Here is an 18,301-nt window from a genome sequence, read left to right as displayed (position 1 = left end):
TGGTTTTTGTTGGCCGAGAAAATTAGTGTGCAGTCTAGAGCACATTTCAACCAACACAACAACACTGGACAAAAGACGGCCGATCGGTCGGCCGATAATCGTTGCGTGTGTACGAGGTATAAGATGCACTGTATGTAATAATGAGCAATAAAGCATGTACAATTTTGCACCACGAAGATGTACGTGTGCATCACATGCACCATCCAATCCGACATATCGTGGGTAAATAGTGATCATTCTAAATTTAAAAAATGCTTTTTATTCTTCTTTGGTAAGCCAGGGTCAGATGTATCTTCCTCCCCTTGTAGTGGCTTTTCTCTCCTATGCCATAGCATAAACATTATTGCCCAACTTTGCCAAGATGCACACCCATGGACCCACCAGTTGAGAAACAACTTATGGCACCCAACTTTCCTGTTGCTTTATGTCAACAAAGGACAAGACTATCACTATAACAAAGTGTATTGGGGAAGATCCCTATTTCCTCATGACTACCTTGTAAGATAGTGTTCTCTGCATGGCTAAGTTTTTCAAATAAGTATCTTTTAAATAGTAACTATAAAAAATGATGCAAAAGTCATGTTTATAGCGTAGCGTATAACACATACTCTTTTTGTTGCTTATCTTCCGACTGCTCCCTTTGATTCCAGGTACTGGTCGGACATCCCTTTTCTTTACTGGTGGTGGCTGAAATATTGGTGTAGCAGGGATAGATAGACAAACAGGAAGACCTGCTGCACTCATTAGAAGTCCACTAATACCTAAAAAAAATAAAAGCAGTGGATTAGTTTGTGTGAAGTTAGGGGCATCAGAGCAAATCTCAACTCTGAGCTCCCATGGTGAAGTTAAGGCAGGTCCATGAAAAACAATTATTTTATTGAGTGAAAAAAGTAAATGAATACTGGTGAGTCCCAAGTGTTGAAAATTGAAGCAAAAATGTGAAACCATTTAACCACTTGCCGACCGCCGCACGACTATTTACTGCGGCGGTCAGCCCCTCACAGGCAAAGCGACGTAGTACTACGTTGCTAGCCTATAAGGGTTTTGGGAGCGAGCGCACGCCCTCGGAGGCGCGCTCCCGCTCCCACTCGATCACGGACCCCCCCGCGCGTGTGCCCGGCGGACCCGATGTCCGCCGGGCACTCGCGATCGTCCGTTACACCAGGAGAAAGGCAGGCGGCTAAAATAAACAAAGCCGCCTTACATAGTTACATAGTTAGTGAGGCTGAAAAAAGACACAAGTCCATCCAGTTCAACCTATGATGCGTGTCATTCTTCCCTGTGTAAGAATGGAGATCATACGGTTCTGCTATGTAGGACCGTTGATCTCTGTTCTTACACCAGTAGCCACATCCAATCACAGTTTGAATCACACCCCTAGGGACACACTTAACCCCTCCCTCTCAAAAAAAGTTAACCCCTTCACTGCCCGTGTGTCATTTTTACAGTAACCGTGCATATGTAGCACTGATTACTGTAGTAATGTCACTGGTACCCCCAAAGTGTCAAAAATGTCAGTCAAGAGTCCGATGTGTCTGCCGCAATGTCGCAGTCCCGCAAAAAAAAATTGCAGATCGTCGCCATTACTCGTTAAAAAAAAAAAAAACAACAAAAATGACAAAAGTCTTTCCCTTAGTAAACGCAATAACTTTTGCGCAAACCAATCAAAATATGCTTTTCGCGATTTTTTTTACCAAACATAGGTAGCATAAAACAAATTGGCCTAAAATGTTAAAAAATTTTGATTTTTACATTTTTTTGGGGGAATTTCATATAAAAAAATTTGAAAAATATTGTTATTTTTGCAAAATTGACGCTCTTTTTTTGTTTATAGCGCATGATAAAAAAAAAATCGCACAGATGATCAAATACCACCAAAAGAAAGCTCTGTTTGTGGGAAAAAAAGGACGTCAAATTTGTTTAGGTACAGCGTCGCACGATCGCGCAATCGTCCGTTAAAATCACGCAGTGCCGAATCGCAAAATAGGCCCTGGCCAGGAAGGGGGTAAAATCTTCCGGGGCTTAAGTGGCACACAAGATCATATAAGAGAAAATTCCCACACCAACAAAGTGAATATTGGATGCGCTCACTGGAGGATATGGACAGGGGTACCATATAGCAAATGGGTCAATAAAGCTCGAAATTATCCATGGATCTCCCAAGGAGTGGCTGTTCCCATGGATGTTTTCAAAGGATGGCTGTATCCTCTTGAAAAGGGATGGCTATGACTACCAGTATGGTATCCGTATGTGGAAGTAAGTCAAACAACACAACATCGTGTAATACGGTTTACAATAAAATTTATTAAAAACAGGGGATCAAAAAAAATTTTAGAAATATCCATGTATGAAAAGGATGTAAAGATAGAAATGATGACGGGTGACCGATAATGTGGTCTGACGCGTTTCATCATATATGACTTCCTCAAAGGTTATTGCCATAACCTTTGAGGAAGTCCTATATGACGAAACGTGTCAGTGGCAATAACCTTTGAGGAAGCCATATGTGACGAAACGAGTCAACACCACGTTATTTGTCACCTGTTATTCCTATGTTTACATGCTGTTCATACATGGATGTTTATAAGTTTTTTTGATTCCCTTTTTTTTAATAAATTTTATTTTAAGCGATATTACACTATGTTGTGTTGTTTGGCTTACTTCCACATACGGATACCATACTGGGAGTCATAGCCATCCCTTTTCAAGAGGATACAGCCATCCTTTGAAAACATCCGTGGAAACAGCCGATCCTTGGGAGATCCATGGATAATTTCAAGCTTGATTGACCCATTTGCTATATGGTACTTGGGTCCATATCCTCCGGTGAGTGCATTCAATATTCACTTTGTTGGTGTGGGAATTTTCTCCTTTACGATTACGTGTGCAAGTTTTAATGGTTCCACATTTTTGCTTAAATTTTCAACACTTGGGGCTCACCAGTATTCATTTACTTTTTCAATTTTTCAATATTTTTAATACACTATCATTGGACTGTATCAGTCATTATAGCACTGCACTTTTTTTGTATAAAAAGTTTGGACAACTTTATGTCGGTTGAGGTGCTGGCAGCTTTGGTTAGATGTCAGTTTGCGCAGTATGATTATATACAATTATTTTGTTGAACCCCTCTTCTTTCTGTATTGTTCTACATAATTAGGGTCCCCACTAAAGCCACCCAAAGATACTTCTCCAAGGAAAAGTGAATAAATGAGCAGTGGCAATATAAAGGAAACCTGTCATAGGAGAAACACGAGGAATGTAATTTCCGACTTCTGTTTCTGAAAATGCCAGCTGCATGGCAATCATAATAAATGTCTTGGTTCAGTACTTGGAAGCAGAAATCTGAAACAAGTATACAGGCAAGGAATGCTGATATGCAGACCTCTTCAAGGTCAGTGATTCAAAATTCTTAAGCCAGTGTATACCCAAGACAGCCAACATTTTCAGAGAACGAGGTCAGTATTTATTTTATGACCCGTTTGCTTTAAAGAATGCATGTCTATGCACCTTTGGAGTGCAAAATACATGGAATTCTATTTTGCAAATGTCAACCAGCTCTTAAAGCGGAGTTCCGGCCTATTTTGCAACTTTAGTGATTCCTGGAGTACTCGCTATGCTGATCAACAATTGGGCATTTCAATTTTTTTCGGGGGTCCCTTAACTTATTTTCAGGGCATTTTTGATTGTACTTCCTCCTTCTCCCCCCTCTGTGGCCACGGCCACCGACATCACTTCCGCCTTTGCATTGCATCCTGGGAGCGGTTTGTCATCACTCCCAGGAGGCTGGAATCAAGAAGAACTCCCAGAATACTCCCTGGAATCAGGAAGAAGGACACAGCAGATTACACTGCAGCTTCAGATGCCCACATCTAAGATGGCCGCGCCCAGACAGCGTTTTAAAAGTAAGATTTTGACTAAAATCCAATACCGTACACCTTGTAAGTATGAGAATAGCGGTTCTGTAAAGGGCGATGGATTAGTATTATAGGGGTATTTTTAGTAAAAATGGGTATTTGAGGCCGGAGCTCCGCTTTAACTTTGGTGCAATTTACTTATTGGTCAGTGAGATCTTCCATCATAATTACAAGCCATTTTGAGTCTGGGGATGCTAAAAGAGGAAGTGCAAGTATAGTAGTTGCTCGACTATAGCGTAACAATCTCAGGTTTTTGGCCAACAGTATTTTTTACAAGATACGAATGCAGGCACCTATGATATTTCAAAAGGTGACTGCAGCTGTTTTTGCTTTTATAAAGTAACCAAAGGGCTCTCCAATAACTAAAATTTTGATGTTTGGTAGATGGGTGTTAGACTTGGCCGTTTTTTAACTCTTTGAGAGTGGTGAGAACTTTGAGTTCTTGGGTCTGCACACCTGCTGTGCCCATTATGAGGGGATACCACTCTCCCTTTTGGATCTGTACTTTTTTTTTTACTATGGAGACTGTAACAGGGGGAGCTGAAAGACAAAAGGACCTACGTCGCTGGTCCTCTCCCCTTGTGGGTTGAGCGCGCGCGCCGCCGGAGGCTCACTCCCGCTGTGTTCAGTTACAGCGGGAGTCGGGCCAGGGGAGGAGCAGTGGCGATCGCCGCTGCTCTTCCCCGATCGTCGGGGAATCGAGTGTGGAGATCCGCCCACTTGTGTAAACAAAGCGGGCGGATCTCCTAAGTGACAGGCAGGGTCAGATTGCAGGGTTCAGCATAGCTGAACATGCGATCTGTCCCTGTGTCACATAGTCACCTCCCCCCACACACGTCAGTAAGCACCAGGCATACATTAACCCCTCCCTCTCCAATAAAATTAAAACCTTCCCTGCCAGTGTCATTTTTACAGTAACAGTGCATATTTATAGCACTGATTACTGTAGTAATGTCACTGGTACCCCCAAAAGTGTCAAAAATGTCAGTCAAGGGTCCGATCTGTACGCCGCAATGTCGCAGTCCCGCAAAAAAAAAAATCGCAGATCGCTGCCATTACTCGTTAAAAAAAAAAAAACACCAAAAATTACAGAAATTTTTCCCTTAGTTAGTAAACGCAATAAATTTTGCGCAAACCAATCAAAATACGCTTATTGCAATTTTTTTTACTAAAAATATGTAGCAGAAAACAAATTGGCCAAAAATGATAAAAATTTTTGATTTTTACATTTTTTTGGGGGGAATTTCATATAAAAAATGTGAAAAATATTGTTATTTTTTTAAAATTGTCCCTATTTTTTTGTTTATAGCGCAAAAAGTAAAAATCACAGAGGTGATCAAATACCACTAAAAGAAAGCTCTATTTGTGGGGAAAAAAGGACGTAAATTTCGTTTGGGTACAGCGTTGCTCGACCGCACAATTGTCAGTTAAATTTGCACAGTGCCGAATCGCAAAAAGTGGCCTGGACGTAAGACAGCAAAATCCTCCGGTGGTAAAGTGGTTAAAGCGGAGTTCCGGGCACAGAATCGTGCCTGTAGATTTCAAGGCATCCGCTTCCTTATCCTTTCCTGTGCCCGAATTGGATATTCCCGGACCTTTTTTTTTTTTTCATTACCTTTTTAGAGAGGATAATATACTCACCTTTCCATCGACTTCCTCCTTCCTCGGCCGCGGCCCGCGCAGTCACTTCCTGTCCCGCAATGCGTCCTGGGAGCTCTTACTCGTGGCTCTCAGGATGCAATGGGCAGTGACGAAGGCGGCCGGCCGCTCCTCTCATCGCGTTATTTCAAAACAGGAAATGACGCAATGTTAGGAGGAGCACAGTGCGGACGGCGATGCCTATCGTATAGTACTGGGCATGCGCAGGATTTCGCGCTGGATTCACCAGCCTCCGCTTACTAGAACCAGGAAGAAGGGAAGACATTTCCCCACAACGGACTCGGCGATCCAGGACAAAGATGGCGGCGCTCATCACAAATTTTATAAAGTAAGATTTTATGCTTGCAAACCGATTATTTCAATGTATGAAACAGGATTAGCGGATGTATAGAGGTCTAAGGGTCACTGTTTGGGGGACATTAAAAAAAAAAAAACGATTCTGTGCCCGGAACTCCACTTTAATGATTTTGGCTGTATGCGTATCATAGCTCACTTTTAGTATACAGTATAGCATAGTATTTATACCTGCTAGGGCTGGTGGGATCATCCCTGAGCCTTCCATGTTACTAAGAGGCACTGGAGGCACCCTACAAAATGCAAAAAATAAATAAATAAATAAATAATAGTTTAAAGGCATTTTGTATGTAACATGTATCAAACAATGTAGTAGGCTTCAGAACTTACCTAGTGAGAACTTTACTTTTCTCACATCGCTGGCTGTCATGATGCTGAGCTTTGGCTGGTCTGCTGTCCAATTGGCGCCCTGGCCAGCTAGCAGACTTCACACTCTGCACAAGAAGACACTGTGGGCAAGCACAGGGAGGAGGGCTCCTACTCCCTCTAAGTGAAGCTGAACGGGAAAGACTTCTGCCAACTAAATTAGGCTTTGCATGGCTGATTCTATGGTTAGGGCTAGCTGAACTTGGCTTGGAGTCAGTGGAAGTGGACCTTGATTGAGACCTAACTAGTTCAGGCCTACTATCTTCAGGTCTAGATATAGACCTTACATATCCTGGCCTAGAAGCTACATTTCTATAGTCCGTTTTCACTGGGGCAGGCCTGATCTCATTGTATCTGGAGTTTGATCTAGATAGTGAAGGTCTAAAGTCAGCAGGTCTAATTTCAGATGCAGAAAATTCATACTTAGAGTCAGACCTTACTAATCCAGGTTTAGGCTCACCGGGTCTAGAATTTGACCTCACAAATCCAGATTTGTAGTCATTAGGCCCAGAGTTCGATCTCATAAGTACAGGCCTACTTTCTGCAGGCCTAGATTCTGACCTGTGTATCACAACTTGGTGTTCTTCCGGTCTTGAGTTAGCCCTACTTAATGCTGGCCTGTAATCTCCGGGCCTGGATTCGGATCTTGCTAGCTCAGGTCTTGAGTCTCTGCATCTTGATTCAGACCTTGCTAGCCCATTTCTTGAATTTGACTGCCTAGAATTAGACCTAGCTAATGCAGGGCTAGAATTATAAATGTTACAGTCATGTTGTACAGCGGTCCATTGTGGGCCGATATCCGAGTCAAGCAACATTGAGTTTGGACTCCCCGATTCAGGACTAGAATCATTGGAAGTAGTTTCACAGTAAGAAGGTGGTCCATAGTTTGGCAAAATCACATTAGCATCAAAATTAATAAGTTCCTGGCTGCTATCTTCTAGGTCTTGGTTATAGTTTACTAATCCATCATTAGAATTTACAATCCCACGATTAGAAGGTATAGGACCAGCACTGTAATTCACTGCTCCAGAATTAAAGTTCACTGAGATCTGATTGGCATTGAAAAGCTCATGACTTGAATTTTGCAGCATGAGGCGAGAATCAACCATCCCATAACTGGAGAACAATGGCTCTTGTCTAGAGTTTATTGTCCTCTGGTGACTGTTCATGGGTACATGATTGGAGTTGACTAAAAAATGGTTTGAGTTCATTAGTCCGTGGTTTGAGTTTGGCAGTCCTCGGTTGACATTGACAAGTCCTTGATTGGCATTTGTCAGTCCTTGGTTCATTTTGTCCTGATTGGTGCTTATGGTTCTTCGTCTGGAGTTTATTAATCCATGATTACCATTAACAAGCTCTTGGTTAAAATTGACTAGTCCATGACTTGTGCCAACAGGTTGTTGTTGAGCTGTTAAGGACCCATGTTTGGAATTTGAACAGGCGTTAATAAATTGGGGTAAGGCAACGTGGTACGCTGGAGGACATTTTTTGCCAGCTTTTGGGAAAGGCATCTGGGCTCGAGCTCTGACCCTAATCCTCTTCTGAGAAGGAAATTCAATTTGGGTCATGGTCTGAAAGCAAATATGAGAGCCACTGCAGGGTTCCCCAAGGCGCACACCCGTTTGCTGCCTCTCCAGAGCATCCTGGATCAAGATTGAAAGTCTTGTTTCAAATGGGATCCACTGGCGTGGAAGCTCCTCCCATTCCCACACTATGCCCCTCCCAGGAGCACTTGAAAGGGGGAAATTCACTCTTCTGACTGGATATAGGGTACCTGTATAAAGAAATAAAGGAAAAGTTAGATGGATTCGCCAAAACAACAAACTGCTGTCAATTTTATTATTAATTATAAGGACGAAAAGGTGCCCAAGAAGTAGCAAGGATAGAGAAACATATTGACATAGAGACATATTCTCATGTATCTAACTATTTGCATACTTTTGTATCTAACTCTTTGCATTCTAGTATGTGCTTTGGTGTGGTGTCACTGACCTAATAACAGCACCTAATATGGAAGTAGACCAGTGTTTCTCAACCTTTTTTTTTAGTTGCGGCACCCTTTAACCATTTAAGCCCCGGAATATTTTACCCCCTTCCTGACCAGGGGGTATTTTGCGATTCGGCACTGCGTGACTTAAATGGACAATTGCGCGGACGTGCGACGCTGTACCCAAACGAATTTGACGTCCTTTTTTTCCCACAAACAGAGCTTTCTTTTGGTGGTATTTGATCACCTGTGCGATTTTTTGATCATACGCTATAAACAAAAAAAGAGTGACAATTTTGCAAAAATAACAATATTTTTCACATTTTTTTTTTATATGAAATTCCCCCCCAAAAAAATTTAAAAATCAAAATTTTTTAACATTTTCGGCCAATTTGTTTTATGCTACATATGTTTGGTAAAAAAAAAAATTGCAAAAAGCGTATTTTGATTGGTTTGCGCAAAAGTTATCGCGTTTACTAACTAAGGGAAAGATTTTTGTCATTTTTGTTGTTTTTTTTTTTAACGCGTAATGGCGGCGATCTGCGATTTTTTTTTGCGGTACTGCGACATTGCGGCGGACAGATCGGACCCTTGACTGACATTTTTGACACTTTTGGGGTTACCAGTGACATTTCTACAGTAATCAGTAATCATATATATATGCACTGTTACTGTAAAATTACACTGGCAGTGAAGGGGTTAACTTTTTTTTGAGAGGGAGGGGCTATGTGTGTCCCTAGGGGCGTGATTCTAACTGTGATTGGCTGTGGCTTCAGATGTATGAACAGTGATCAACGGTTCTACATAGTAGAACCGTATGATCATCATTCATACACCGGGGAGAATGACAGGCGGCTTGTTTACATTAGCCGCCTGACTTTCTCCCTCTCCACCGACGATCGCGAGTGCGTCCGCCGGGTCCGCCGGTCACACGTGCGGGGGGGTCCGTGACCACTCGGGAGCGGGAGCGCGCCTCCGGGGGCGTGCTTTAGCTCCCTAGACCCTCACAGGCTAGCGACGTAGACCTATGTCACTCTGCCTGTGAGGGGCTGACCGCCGCAGTAAATAGTCGTGCGGCGGTCGGCAAGTGGTTAAAATTCTGCACAATCTTGAGGCACCCCATTCTAAAATGTAAAAAAAAAAAAAAAACGAAACTAATAGTTTTACATATAGCAGCAACATTCATACACATGGGCCATCCAACGTTACAAGTGATTTATTCCTCCACTATTGCAAACGGGCACTGACTAGTATTCTATCGTTTCTTTTCTCCCTTAGTTTCTCTTCTTCTACTTGCTAATGTGACCCCAGTGCTGATGGAGAGGGGAAGAGGAGGAGTAAACAAGGATTCTATGCAAGCACCTGTCATTCTCTTTATCAACCAGTGATGTCATTGGTTGTCAGGATGCCAGTGGATTGACCCGAATGGTGCACAGGATTGTAATGCTGCAATGTAACCTCTTTCAATTTGTTGCAATTTTTAGGCATTTTGTCAGAGGTGTAACTAGAACCTTCAGGGCCCTGGTGCAAGAAACCATGAAGGGCCCCCCGGACCCCTGGCCGGAGCCCTTCCCTTCAAGATTGGGGCTCTTCTCACTGATTCTGGGGCCCTTTACTCTAGTTGAGGGGCCCTTTATTACGGTCCCGCAGCGGGACCTTTTCACAAGTTCTGCAGTGGGCCCTCTTCCTGCCATCTTGGGGCCTCCCCACAGTGGTGGAATGCCAGGGCCCGGTCGCAAATGTGACCTTTGCAATTCTGAAAGTTCACCAGCTGGTGTCAGTAGTTTTTAAATTTTGGTATTTTAATTGTAAAAAATAAAATAAAATGATAAAAAATAATACAATGTCACTGACTATGACTCTGTCCATTCAGAAAAGGAATGTAAATTACATATTTACTGACCCCTTCTTGGTTCTCTATTGTGACACATCCCCTGCAGCAGTTGGCAGGAGAGGGGAGGGAGCACAGTGGGGGGGGGGCAGCACAATGGGGGGGACCAGGTGAGCACACAGGGGCCCAGAGACAGCAGAACACAAGTGAACTGGATAGGAGGAGTGGCAGAGGCAGCATACAGAGGAACCAATCTCCTCCATTTTCCTCCTGCAGCTACAGGAGGAAAAAGGAGGATTGCTCTACATGCTGCCCTCCTCCCCTATCCAGGTGTACAGGGGAGCCGCACAGGCCCCCTGGAGCATGGGGCTTGGTTGCAGTTTCAACCCCTGCATCCCCTGTAGTTACGCCCCTGCATTTTGCCAAGGCACCCCTGAAGAACCCAGGAGGCACGCCAGGGTGCCCCAGCACCCTGGTTGAAAAAGGCAGAAGTAGACTATATACATACAGGTTGTAGACATCACTTAGAGTAGTCGAATCTTGCCTTATATGCCCTGGCAGCCTAAAGTGAATCTGTGCTACGCCCACTTTAATGCAGACCTTCACAGATGCATTTACTTTCAGCTCTGTCAAAATTGGTATTTCCTTCAGCTGAATAGAGCAGCAGAAGAGCAATGGAAAGGTGAGTATATGGTGCTGGGGATGGGAATTATAGCAAAACTCTGGTTTTCCCCAAATGGGCATAGCACTGGTTTACTTTAACAACAGGATCCCCATTGGATTGTGCAAAGTGACTGGAGGTCACTCAAGGGGCACGAAATACATTGGCTTAGTCCCCGTTCACACTGGGGTGACCTGTCAGGCGACCTGGTCGCCTGACAGGTCGCCTTCCATAGAGAAGCTGCGGACCCATTCTAATAGGAGCGACACAAGTCGCTCCGACTTAGAAAAAGGGTCCGGAGCTTCTTTGGGGCGACCCGGAGCGATCGTCATAGACCGTCATAGACTTCAATGTTATGAAGTCCGTGCCGGCCGCTCCGAGGTAGCGGTGCGAGCCGCGAACTGTGAGGGAAGTCGGATCGCCCCAGTGTGAACGGGGCCTTACTGTTAGGGCCACTGCACACAGCTCTGTGTAGTGAAACAGTAAATATTTTTTAGCTCTATAGCATAATGAATGCATAAAAAGAACACATTAAAGGGGATGTGTAATGATTTTGTCCCCCAGCTGCTCTGATGCCCCTTAAAAAGGCTGCCTTGCTTCGGCCACAGACATGCCTAAAGGATTCCTGGTGAAGGGATGTAAAAAGTCCCCGCCGCTGACCTATTAAGTGTGGGATGAAGACAAGGACAGAGCGCAGGCCTCCCCCCGAGCATGGATGGTGTAAACTGTGTCTGAGCAGAAGCCAGTTTCATGCCCCACTGGAGACTCTCGTCCCTGGCCAGCCCCGACCGAGCTTTCCCAGCTCCCCTCAACCAGCCTCTGCTGACCAGGCTGGGAACCCGGATTTGGCTGGTGAGTAAAGAGTATCTGGAGCAGAGCTACAGCATGGAATGGGGGTCAGGAGGAGGCCGGGAAGGAGGAGAGTGGGAGGGGGGCAGAGTCACTGCACCATGGGCCTTTGGTTTGTACTTGCCTCCTGGGTCGAAAGCTGCCAGTCAGCCCCTGATGGCCTTTTCCCCACTGGTCCCTGATAGCAGGTCTTTTTTGCCCCGACTGATACAAGGACATTTTTTTACTTCCCACTAACCATCGCTGCCGAGGCATTTTTCTGTTCACTGATGCTGAGGCATTTTTTCCTCCCACTGACCAGCAATGTAAATGTCTATGATACATACTCCCAGGGTTACTGGGCCAGAGGGCAGGGGGGCAATTGCCCCCCTGGGCTGCTCTGATTCCCCGTAAAAAGGCTGCACCGCTTCTGCCACAGACATGCCTAAAGGATTCCTGGTGAAAAGAAGCAAAGAGACCCCACCGCTGACCTACTGAGTGCGGGTTGAAGACAAGGACATAGCGCAGGCCTCCCCCCCCCAGCATTCATGGTGTAAACTGTGTCTGAGCAGAGGCTGCTTCCATGACTTGTGACTCTCTTGCCCTGGCCAGCCCCAACCGAGCTGTCCCAGCTTCCCCCCCAACCGCCCCCTGCTGGCCAGGTCAGGAACCCGTATTCAGCCGGTAAGTAGAGAGTATCTGGAGCAGGGCTTCAGCTTATAATGGGGGTCATAAGGAGGATTGGGAGAGTGGGAGGGGGGTTGAGGGAAAGTGGGAGAGGGGCTGAGTCGCTGCTCCATGGGCCTCTGGTTTGTACTTGCCCCCTGGGCCGAAAGTTACCAGTCTGCCCCTGCATACTCCTGACTGCTGTTCTCTGTACCCTACGCTATATATTGCAAAGTCCTGACCACTACACTTTATGCACGGTAGTGACTTTTTTGTGTAGTACATTCTCCCGACCAAAGTGTTTATTGTCTTAACAGTTACTTGTTGCTGTGCAGTTTTCAACACTTTAATGAGGTTCTTCTTTAGTTTGGCTCTGATGAAGTTTTGTCTCTCTGTCTACTGTGGACGGTGTACAGTGTATACTATAGTTAGGCTCAGACTTTATTTAACTATGCCCCCAATATTTAGTGCAAGGCAGCCATGCCCACTTTTCACATGTTGTTTTTACCCCACAGTGTCCCTTCCTGGGTTAAAATCCTATTCACACTTTGCATTGAGGTATTGTTCATTACCGCAACAGATAGGTGTATACTGCATAGGCCTTTGGAGCATTATAAACTTAAAATCAGTCAAATAAAATGTATCCAAGGCCATTAAAGTTAAAAACACAATATCTTGATCCCAAAGGAATGTCGGATGTGTCAAAAGGACCCCGGAACCCTTCTGCATATCTTCCGTTAATGTCTGGTATTAGAGACTTTTTGGATGGAGGCCCACAAAATATTCCCCCAGCCAACTTCGGGGGACCCTGGTACAGATCCTACTGGATATTTGTTACATGTCAACCAGGTTTCTATGAAACAATATAAGTCTTCCCGGACAGTCCACTTTCTGAATGCATTCTGGATCTTTGTAAGCAAATTACGTCCCCCCCACGCTAGGCCAGTGGTTTTCCAAGGTGAATGAGATGGAAAAGCTAAAGGAAACGTCACATCAGTGGTGTATTTTGGTTTTGTGCTGCCCTAGGCAAGACTAAAATAGGGTGCCCCCACCCCCTCCTATGTAAATTTGCCCCACTCCTTTTTTTTAACAGATGTGACTTCCTCCAAAATTGAAGGACTACAAGTCCCAGCATGAACCCCTGAGATCTCACAAGAGGGGGGTGAGAGCGGGTGGGGGAGAGAGAGGGTGGTGGGTGAGGGAGGGGGGATGCGAGAGAGAGAGAGAGAGGGATGAGAGAGAGAGGGATGAGAGAGAGGGGGGATGAAAGAGAGAGAGAGGGGGCTGAGAGAGAGGGGGGGAGAGAGTGGGGGGATGAGAGAGAGAGGGGGGTGAGAGAGAGCGAGAGAGAGGCTGGAATAGAGAGGGAGGATGAGAGAAGGGGATGAGAGAGAAAGAGAGGGAGGGGGGATAGAGAGAGAGAGGGGATGAGAGAGAGGGGAGATAAGCGAGAGAGGGGGGTAAGAGAGGGGGCTGAGAGAGAGGGGGGATGAGAGAGAGAGAGGGGGCTGAGAGAGAGGGGGGATGAGAGAGAGAGAGAGAGGGGGCTGAGAGAGAAAGAGAGAGGTGAGAGAGGTGAGAGAGAGGGTAAGAGAGAGGGAGAGAGAGAGGAGGGGTGATAGAGGGATGGGGGAGAGAGAGGGGGGGTGGGTGACAGGGGGTGAGTGAGAGAGAGAGGGGGGGGTGAGAGAGGCGGCTCTAGCAACCAATGGACAATATAGTCTCAGGTGGAAGGGGGGGCAGCTTTTTTGCTGCCCCCCTGCAAAGTGCCGCCCTAGACCTTGGCCTTGTTGGCCTAGGCCAAAATACAGCACTGCGTCACATAACAGAGTCTAAAGTTAATGAAATCTGGCTTTCGTGGATGGTGTTTACCTGTTCTGCCCAATATGCTTCTATTTGGCATCCGACACCAACAACCTTATTGAATAGTAATTGTTTATTTATCATCTTTAGAATGGGTGATGGTGCTTTGAAGCATGGGGAACCGGTGCTGACTCTGTAGCTCTTGCCGTGTATTTTCATTTACGGCATAATAATTCCTCTCCCACATCCTTCCCCTTACCCTCCATCTCTTTTTTTTCTCCTTCTTTTCTTTCCATAACTTTCCATTACTTACGAAAATGTTCAGCTCATCGCAAGAATTTTCCCCCCGTTCTGCCCTTTTGGGTTTCTCTCTCAAACCTATTCGTCCAATGCAGTGACTCAATAGTAAAACAGAGATGGTGTAAACCAAAACGTATTCTTATGTTTCTTGTCATATTATCAATAGCCTTTTTTAAGTGACATCCTAGGTTGGCCATACACTTTACAATTTTCTTATTCAGATTTATTTAGTTTTACCTTCAACTATGTAGTGCAAGGGCCTGCCTGATTGCATACACATTGAAAGTGTTTAGGTTTGACCTCATATTATATGGTTTTGGTAAATGTAAAGGAAAATTGGATAAGAAAATTGTATAATGTATGGCCAGCCTTATACACTAACATGTTCCAATGTGTGTGTATATGTTTTCCAACCTTTATGGGTCAGCTGTGTTGAGATTTATTGTTGCTCCTCCTTTGGCTAACCTATAAAAGTCTACAGAAGTGTATTGGCTGTAATTATATCTGACCGGATTGTATTCATATTAAATGTATACTCAGGGCCGGTGCTAGACTAATTTGCATCCTAGGCAAGACCAGCTACTTGCACCCCCCCCCCCCCAAAAAAAAAAAGCTGTACACATTGCCCCTTTCCTGTACATAATGCCCCCCTTTTAATGCTACACCCCCTTCCTGCACACTCTGCCACTCTTTAACCCTTCATATACACACTGCCCCATTTAACCCTACACCCAGTGGTGTATTTAGGATATGTGCTGCCCTAGTCCTGTCTAAACTAGAGGATCCCCTAATTTAAATATGACCCACTCCTTCCTGCCAAGGCCCCACCCCTTCCTTTTAAGACCCCCCCCCCCCCTGCCATCTGCAAACCCCACCACTTCCTCTTTAGGCTTCACCAGTGCAGCAGCTGGTGCGAATTGACCCTAAGCTATGTTGAGAGGCTTTTGCTTGCTTCAAGTAGGTTTTCCATACCTACGCAAATCTATTGGATGCTTATGGTGGCGCCAGACCGATTTGCTTCAAAGGCCCTGCCACCCGGCCCATAAGAATGGCGCTACACTAAAAGCCGGGAGGAGGCTGTATTTTTCATGCGGGGAAGGCTTTTTTGTCGCCCCCCCCCTGCAAAGTGCCGCCCTAGGCCTGGGCCTTGTTGGCCTAGGCCAAGATACAGCATTGAAGCAATGAGAAGGGGGAAGCCGCTCAGGTGTGTGTTCCAAGCCTGGTGCAGGTCAGATCCGTCATCCGAGAACTAAAGAAATCCAAAATTTGAGATCGCACTCAAGGTATATGCTGAAATCAAAAAAGTTTATTTTATTCCTCATGAATAAAGTAGACAGACAGTGTGCAAACAGATGTGTCGGGTTGACGCGTTTCACAACGCTGTAGGTCGCTTACTCATAACCACATATGAGTAAGTGACCTACAGCGTCGTGAAACGCGTCAACCCGACACGTCTGTTTGCACACTGTCTGTCTACTTTATTCAAGAGGAATAAAAGAAACCTTTTTGATTTCACCGTATACCTTGAGTGCGGTCTCAAATTTTGGATTTCTTCAAGATACAGCATTGCCTACACCCACCCCCCTTCTTATAAACACTGCCCCCCTTCAACCCTACACAACCCTTCATAAACAAATCACCCCCTCTCTAGAGGTGACATCCACCAGGCACGAGGAGGTGACAGGAGAGGAATGTGGCCCTGGCCATGGCTGCGTCCTAGGTGGTAATGTGCCCTAGGTGGCTGCCTAGTTTGCCTAGTGGTAGCACCGGTCCTGTGTATACTGGCTCTGGCTTTATATGTATACACCCTGTCCAAAATAAAGAATAAAAAAACACAATTACATTCCCATAAATACACGCAAATAATACGATTAAGTTACACAAAGCTGATACTTCTCATACATACAGCTAACAGTAATAATAAAAGTGGTAATAATAAAAAAAAAAAAGTAATAATTCTATTAAAGACACCTGTTTAAACTTTTAAAGCAATGTTTCCTTTAAAATTCCCCAGCTATGAATGGCACTGAGAATTCTAGTTGAAGACCCTTCTGTTTGCAAATCATGAAAAGAACTGATAGCTCTTTGTTTAAAGTAGGTGCAGCTCTACGAGAAAAAGAGTCCCATGGTGCAGCCTGCAGGCCATGGGAAGCCTTTCATAAGGGACTTCAGAGGGAAAAATGACATTCCTGAAAGACCATGTAAAAACCCCCATTGTCATTTACCGATCAATGCGACAATTATCTGATATATGGCAGCATTTAAAGAGATGTTCCCTTGTGTGACTAGGGTAGAAGGCTGACAGCCCTTTGTTTGGGAAAATGTTAAGTGTCATGCACGGTTTCATTTTTTTTTGTGTTTCTCTGAATTAGTAACTTTAAATTGCCTTACATGCACCAGTCATTCAATGCAGTCATCCACTCACAACAAACATTTCATCTAGTTCAGTGTTTCTCAACTTTTTTTCAGTCAAGGAACCCTTTAAAGTTATAGACAATCTCAAGGCACCCTTTAACCACTTCTGGACCAGAAGGATTTGCCCTCTTAATGACCAGGCCTTATTTTGCAATTCGGCACTGCGTTACTTTAATGGACAATTGCATGGTCGTGCGACGCTGTACCTAAATAAAATTGATGTCCTTTTTTCCCACAAATAGAGCTTTCTTTTGGTGGTACAGTGCCTTGCGAAAGTATTCGGCCCCCTTGAACTTTGCGACCCTTTGCCACGTTTCAGGCTTCAAACATAAAGATATAAAACTGTAATTTTTTGTGAAGAATCAACAACAAGTGGGACACAATCATGAAGTTGAACGAAATTTATTGGATATTTCAAACTTTGTTAACAAATAAAAAACTGAAAAATTGGGCGTGCAAAATTATTCAGCCCCTTTACTTTCAGTGCAGCAAACTCTCTCCAGAAGTTCAGTGAGGATCTCTGAATGATCCAATGTTGACCTAAATGACTAATGATGATAAATAGAATCCACCTGTGTGTAATCAAGTCTCCATATAAATGCACCTGCACTGTGATAGTCTCAGAGGTCCGTTTAAAGCGCAGAGAGCACCATGAAGAACAAGGAACACACCAGGCAGGTCCGAGATACTGTTGTGGAGAAGTTTAAAGCCGTATTTGGATACAAAAAGATTTCCCAAGCTTTAAACATCCCAAGGAGCACTGTGCAAGCGATATTATTGAAACGGAAGGAGTATCAGACCACTGCAAATCTACGAAGACCTGGCCGTCCCTCTAAACTTTCAGCTCATACAAGGAGAAGACTGATCAGAGATGCAGCCAAGAGGCCCATGATCACTCTGGATGAACTGCAGAGATCTACAGCTGAGGTGGGAGACTCTGTCCATAGGACAACAATCAGTCGTATACTGCACAAATCTGGCCTTTATGGAAGAGTGGCAAGAAGAAAGCCATTTCTTAAAGATATCCATAAAAAGTGTCGTTTAAAGTTTGGCACAAGTCACCTGGGAGACACACCAAACGTGTGGAAGAAGGTGCTCTGGTCAGATGAAACCAAAATCAAACTTTTTGGCAACAATGCAAAACGTTATGTTTGGCGTAAAAGCAACACAGCTCATCACTATGAACACACCATCCCCACTGTCAAACATGGTGGTGGCAGCATCATGGTTTGGGCCTGCTTTTCTTCAGCAGGGGCAGGGAAGATGGTTAAAATTGATGGGAAGATGGATGGAGCCAAATACAGGACCATTCTGGAAGAAAACCTGATGGAGTCTGCAAAAGACCTGAGACTGGGACGGAGATTTGTCTTCCAACAAGACAATGATCCAAAACATAAAGCAAAATCTACAATGGAATGGTTCACAAATAAACATATCCAGGTGTTAGAATGGCCAAGTCAAAGTCCAGACCTGAATCCAATCGAGAATCTGTGGAAAGAACTGAATACTGCTGT

The 18,301-nt window shown here is 44.7% G+C and overlaps 1 protein-coding gene across 1 annotated transcript in view; it reads right to left on the bottom strand.

The window, feature by feature from the left end:
- The window catches only part of LOC309562481 (uncharacterized protein), a 75,694-nt gene that overhangs the window by 16,641 nt on the left and 40,752 nt on the right, over positions 1-18,301 (bottom strand). Inside the window, exons 2-4 of the mRNA XM_082266711.1 lie at positions 6,261-8,070; positions 6,102-6,163; positions 609-761 (exon numbers count right to left, since the gene is read on the bottom strand). Coding sequence (XP_082122837.1) covers positions 609-761; positions 6,102-6,163; positions 6,261-7,864 — 1,819 coding nt within the window. The 5' untranslated portion in view covers positions 7,865-8,070. The remainder of the gene's footprint in view (positions 1-608; positions 762-6,101; positions 6,164-6,260; positions 8,071-18,301) is intronic.

Source organism: Pelophylax lessonae, assembly GCF_965119305.1.
Source record: "Pelophylax lessonae genome assembly, chromosome: 9".
Taxonomy (NCBI): Eukaryota; Metazoa; Chordata; class Amphibia; order Anura; family Ranidae; genus Pelophylax; species Pelophylax lessonae.
Note: the sequence above shows the minus strand (reverse complement) of the source record. Positions and strands in the feature narration are given on the sequence as shown.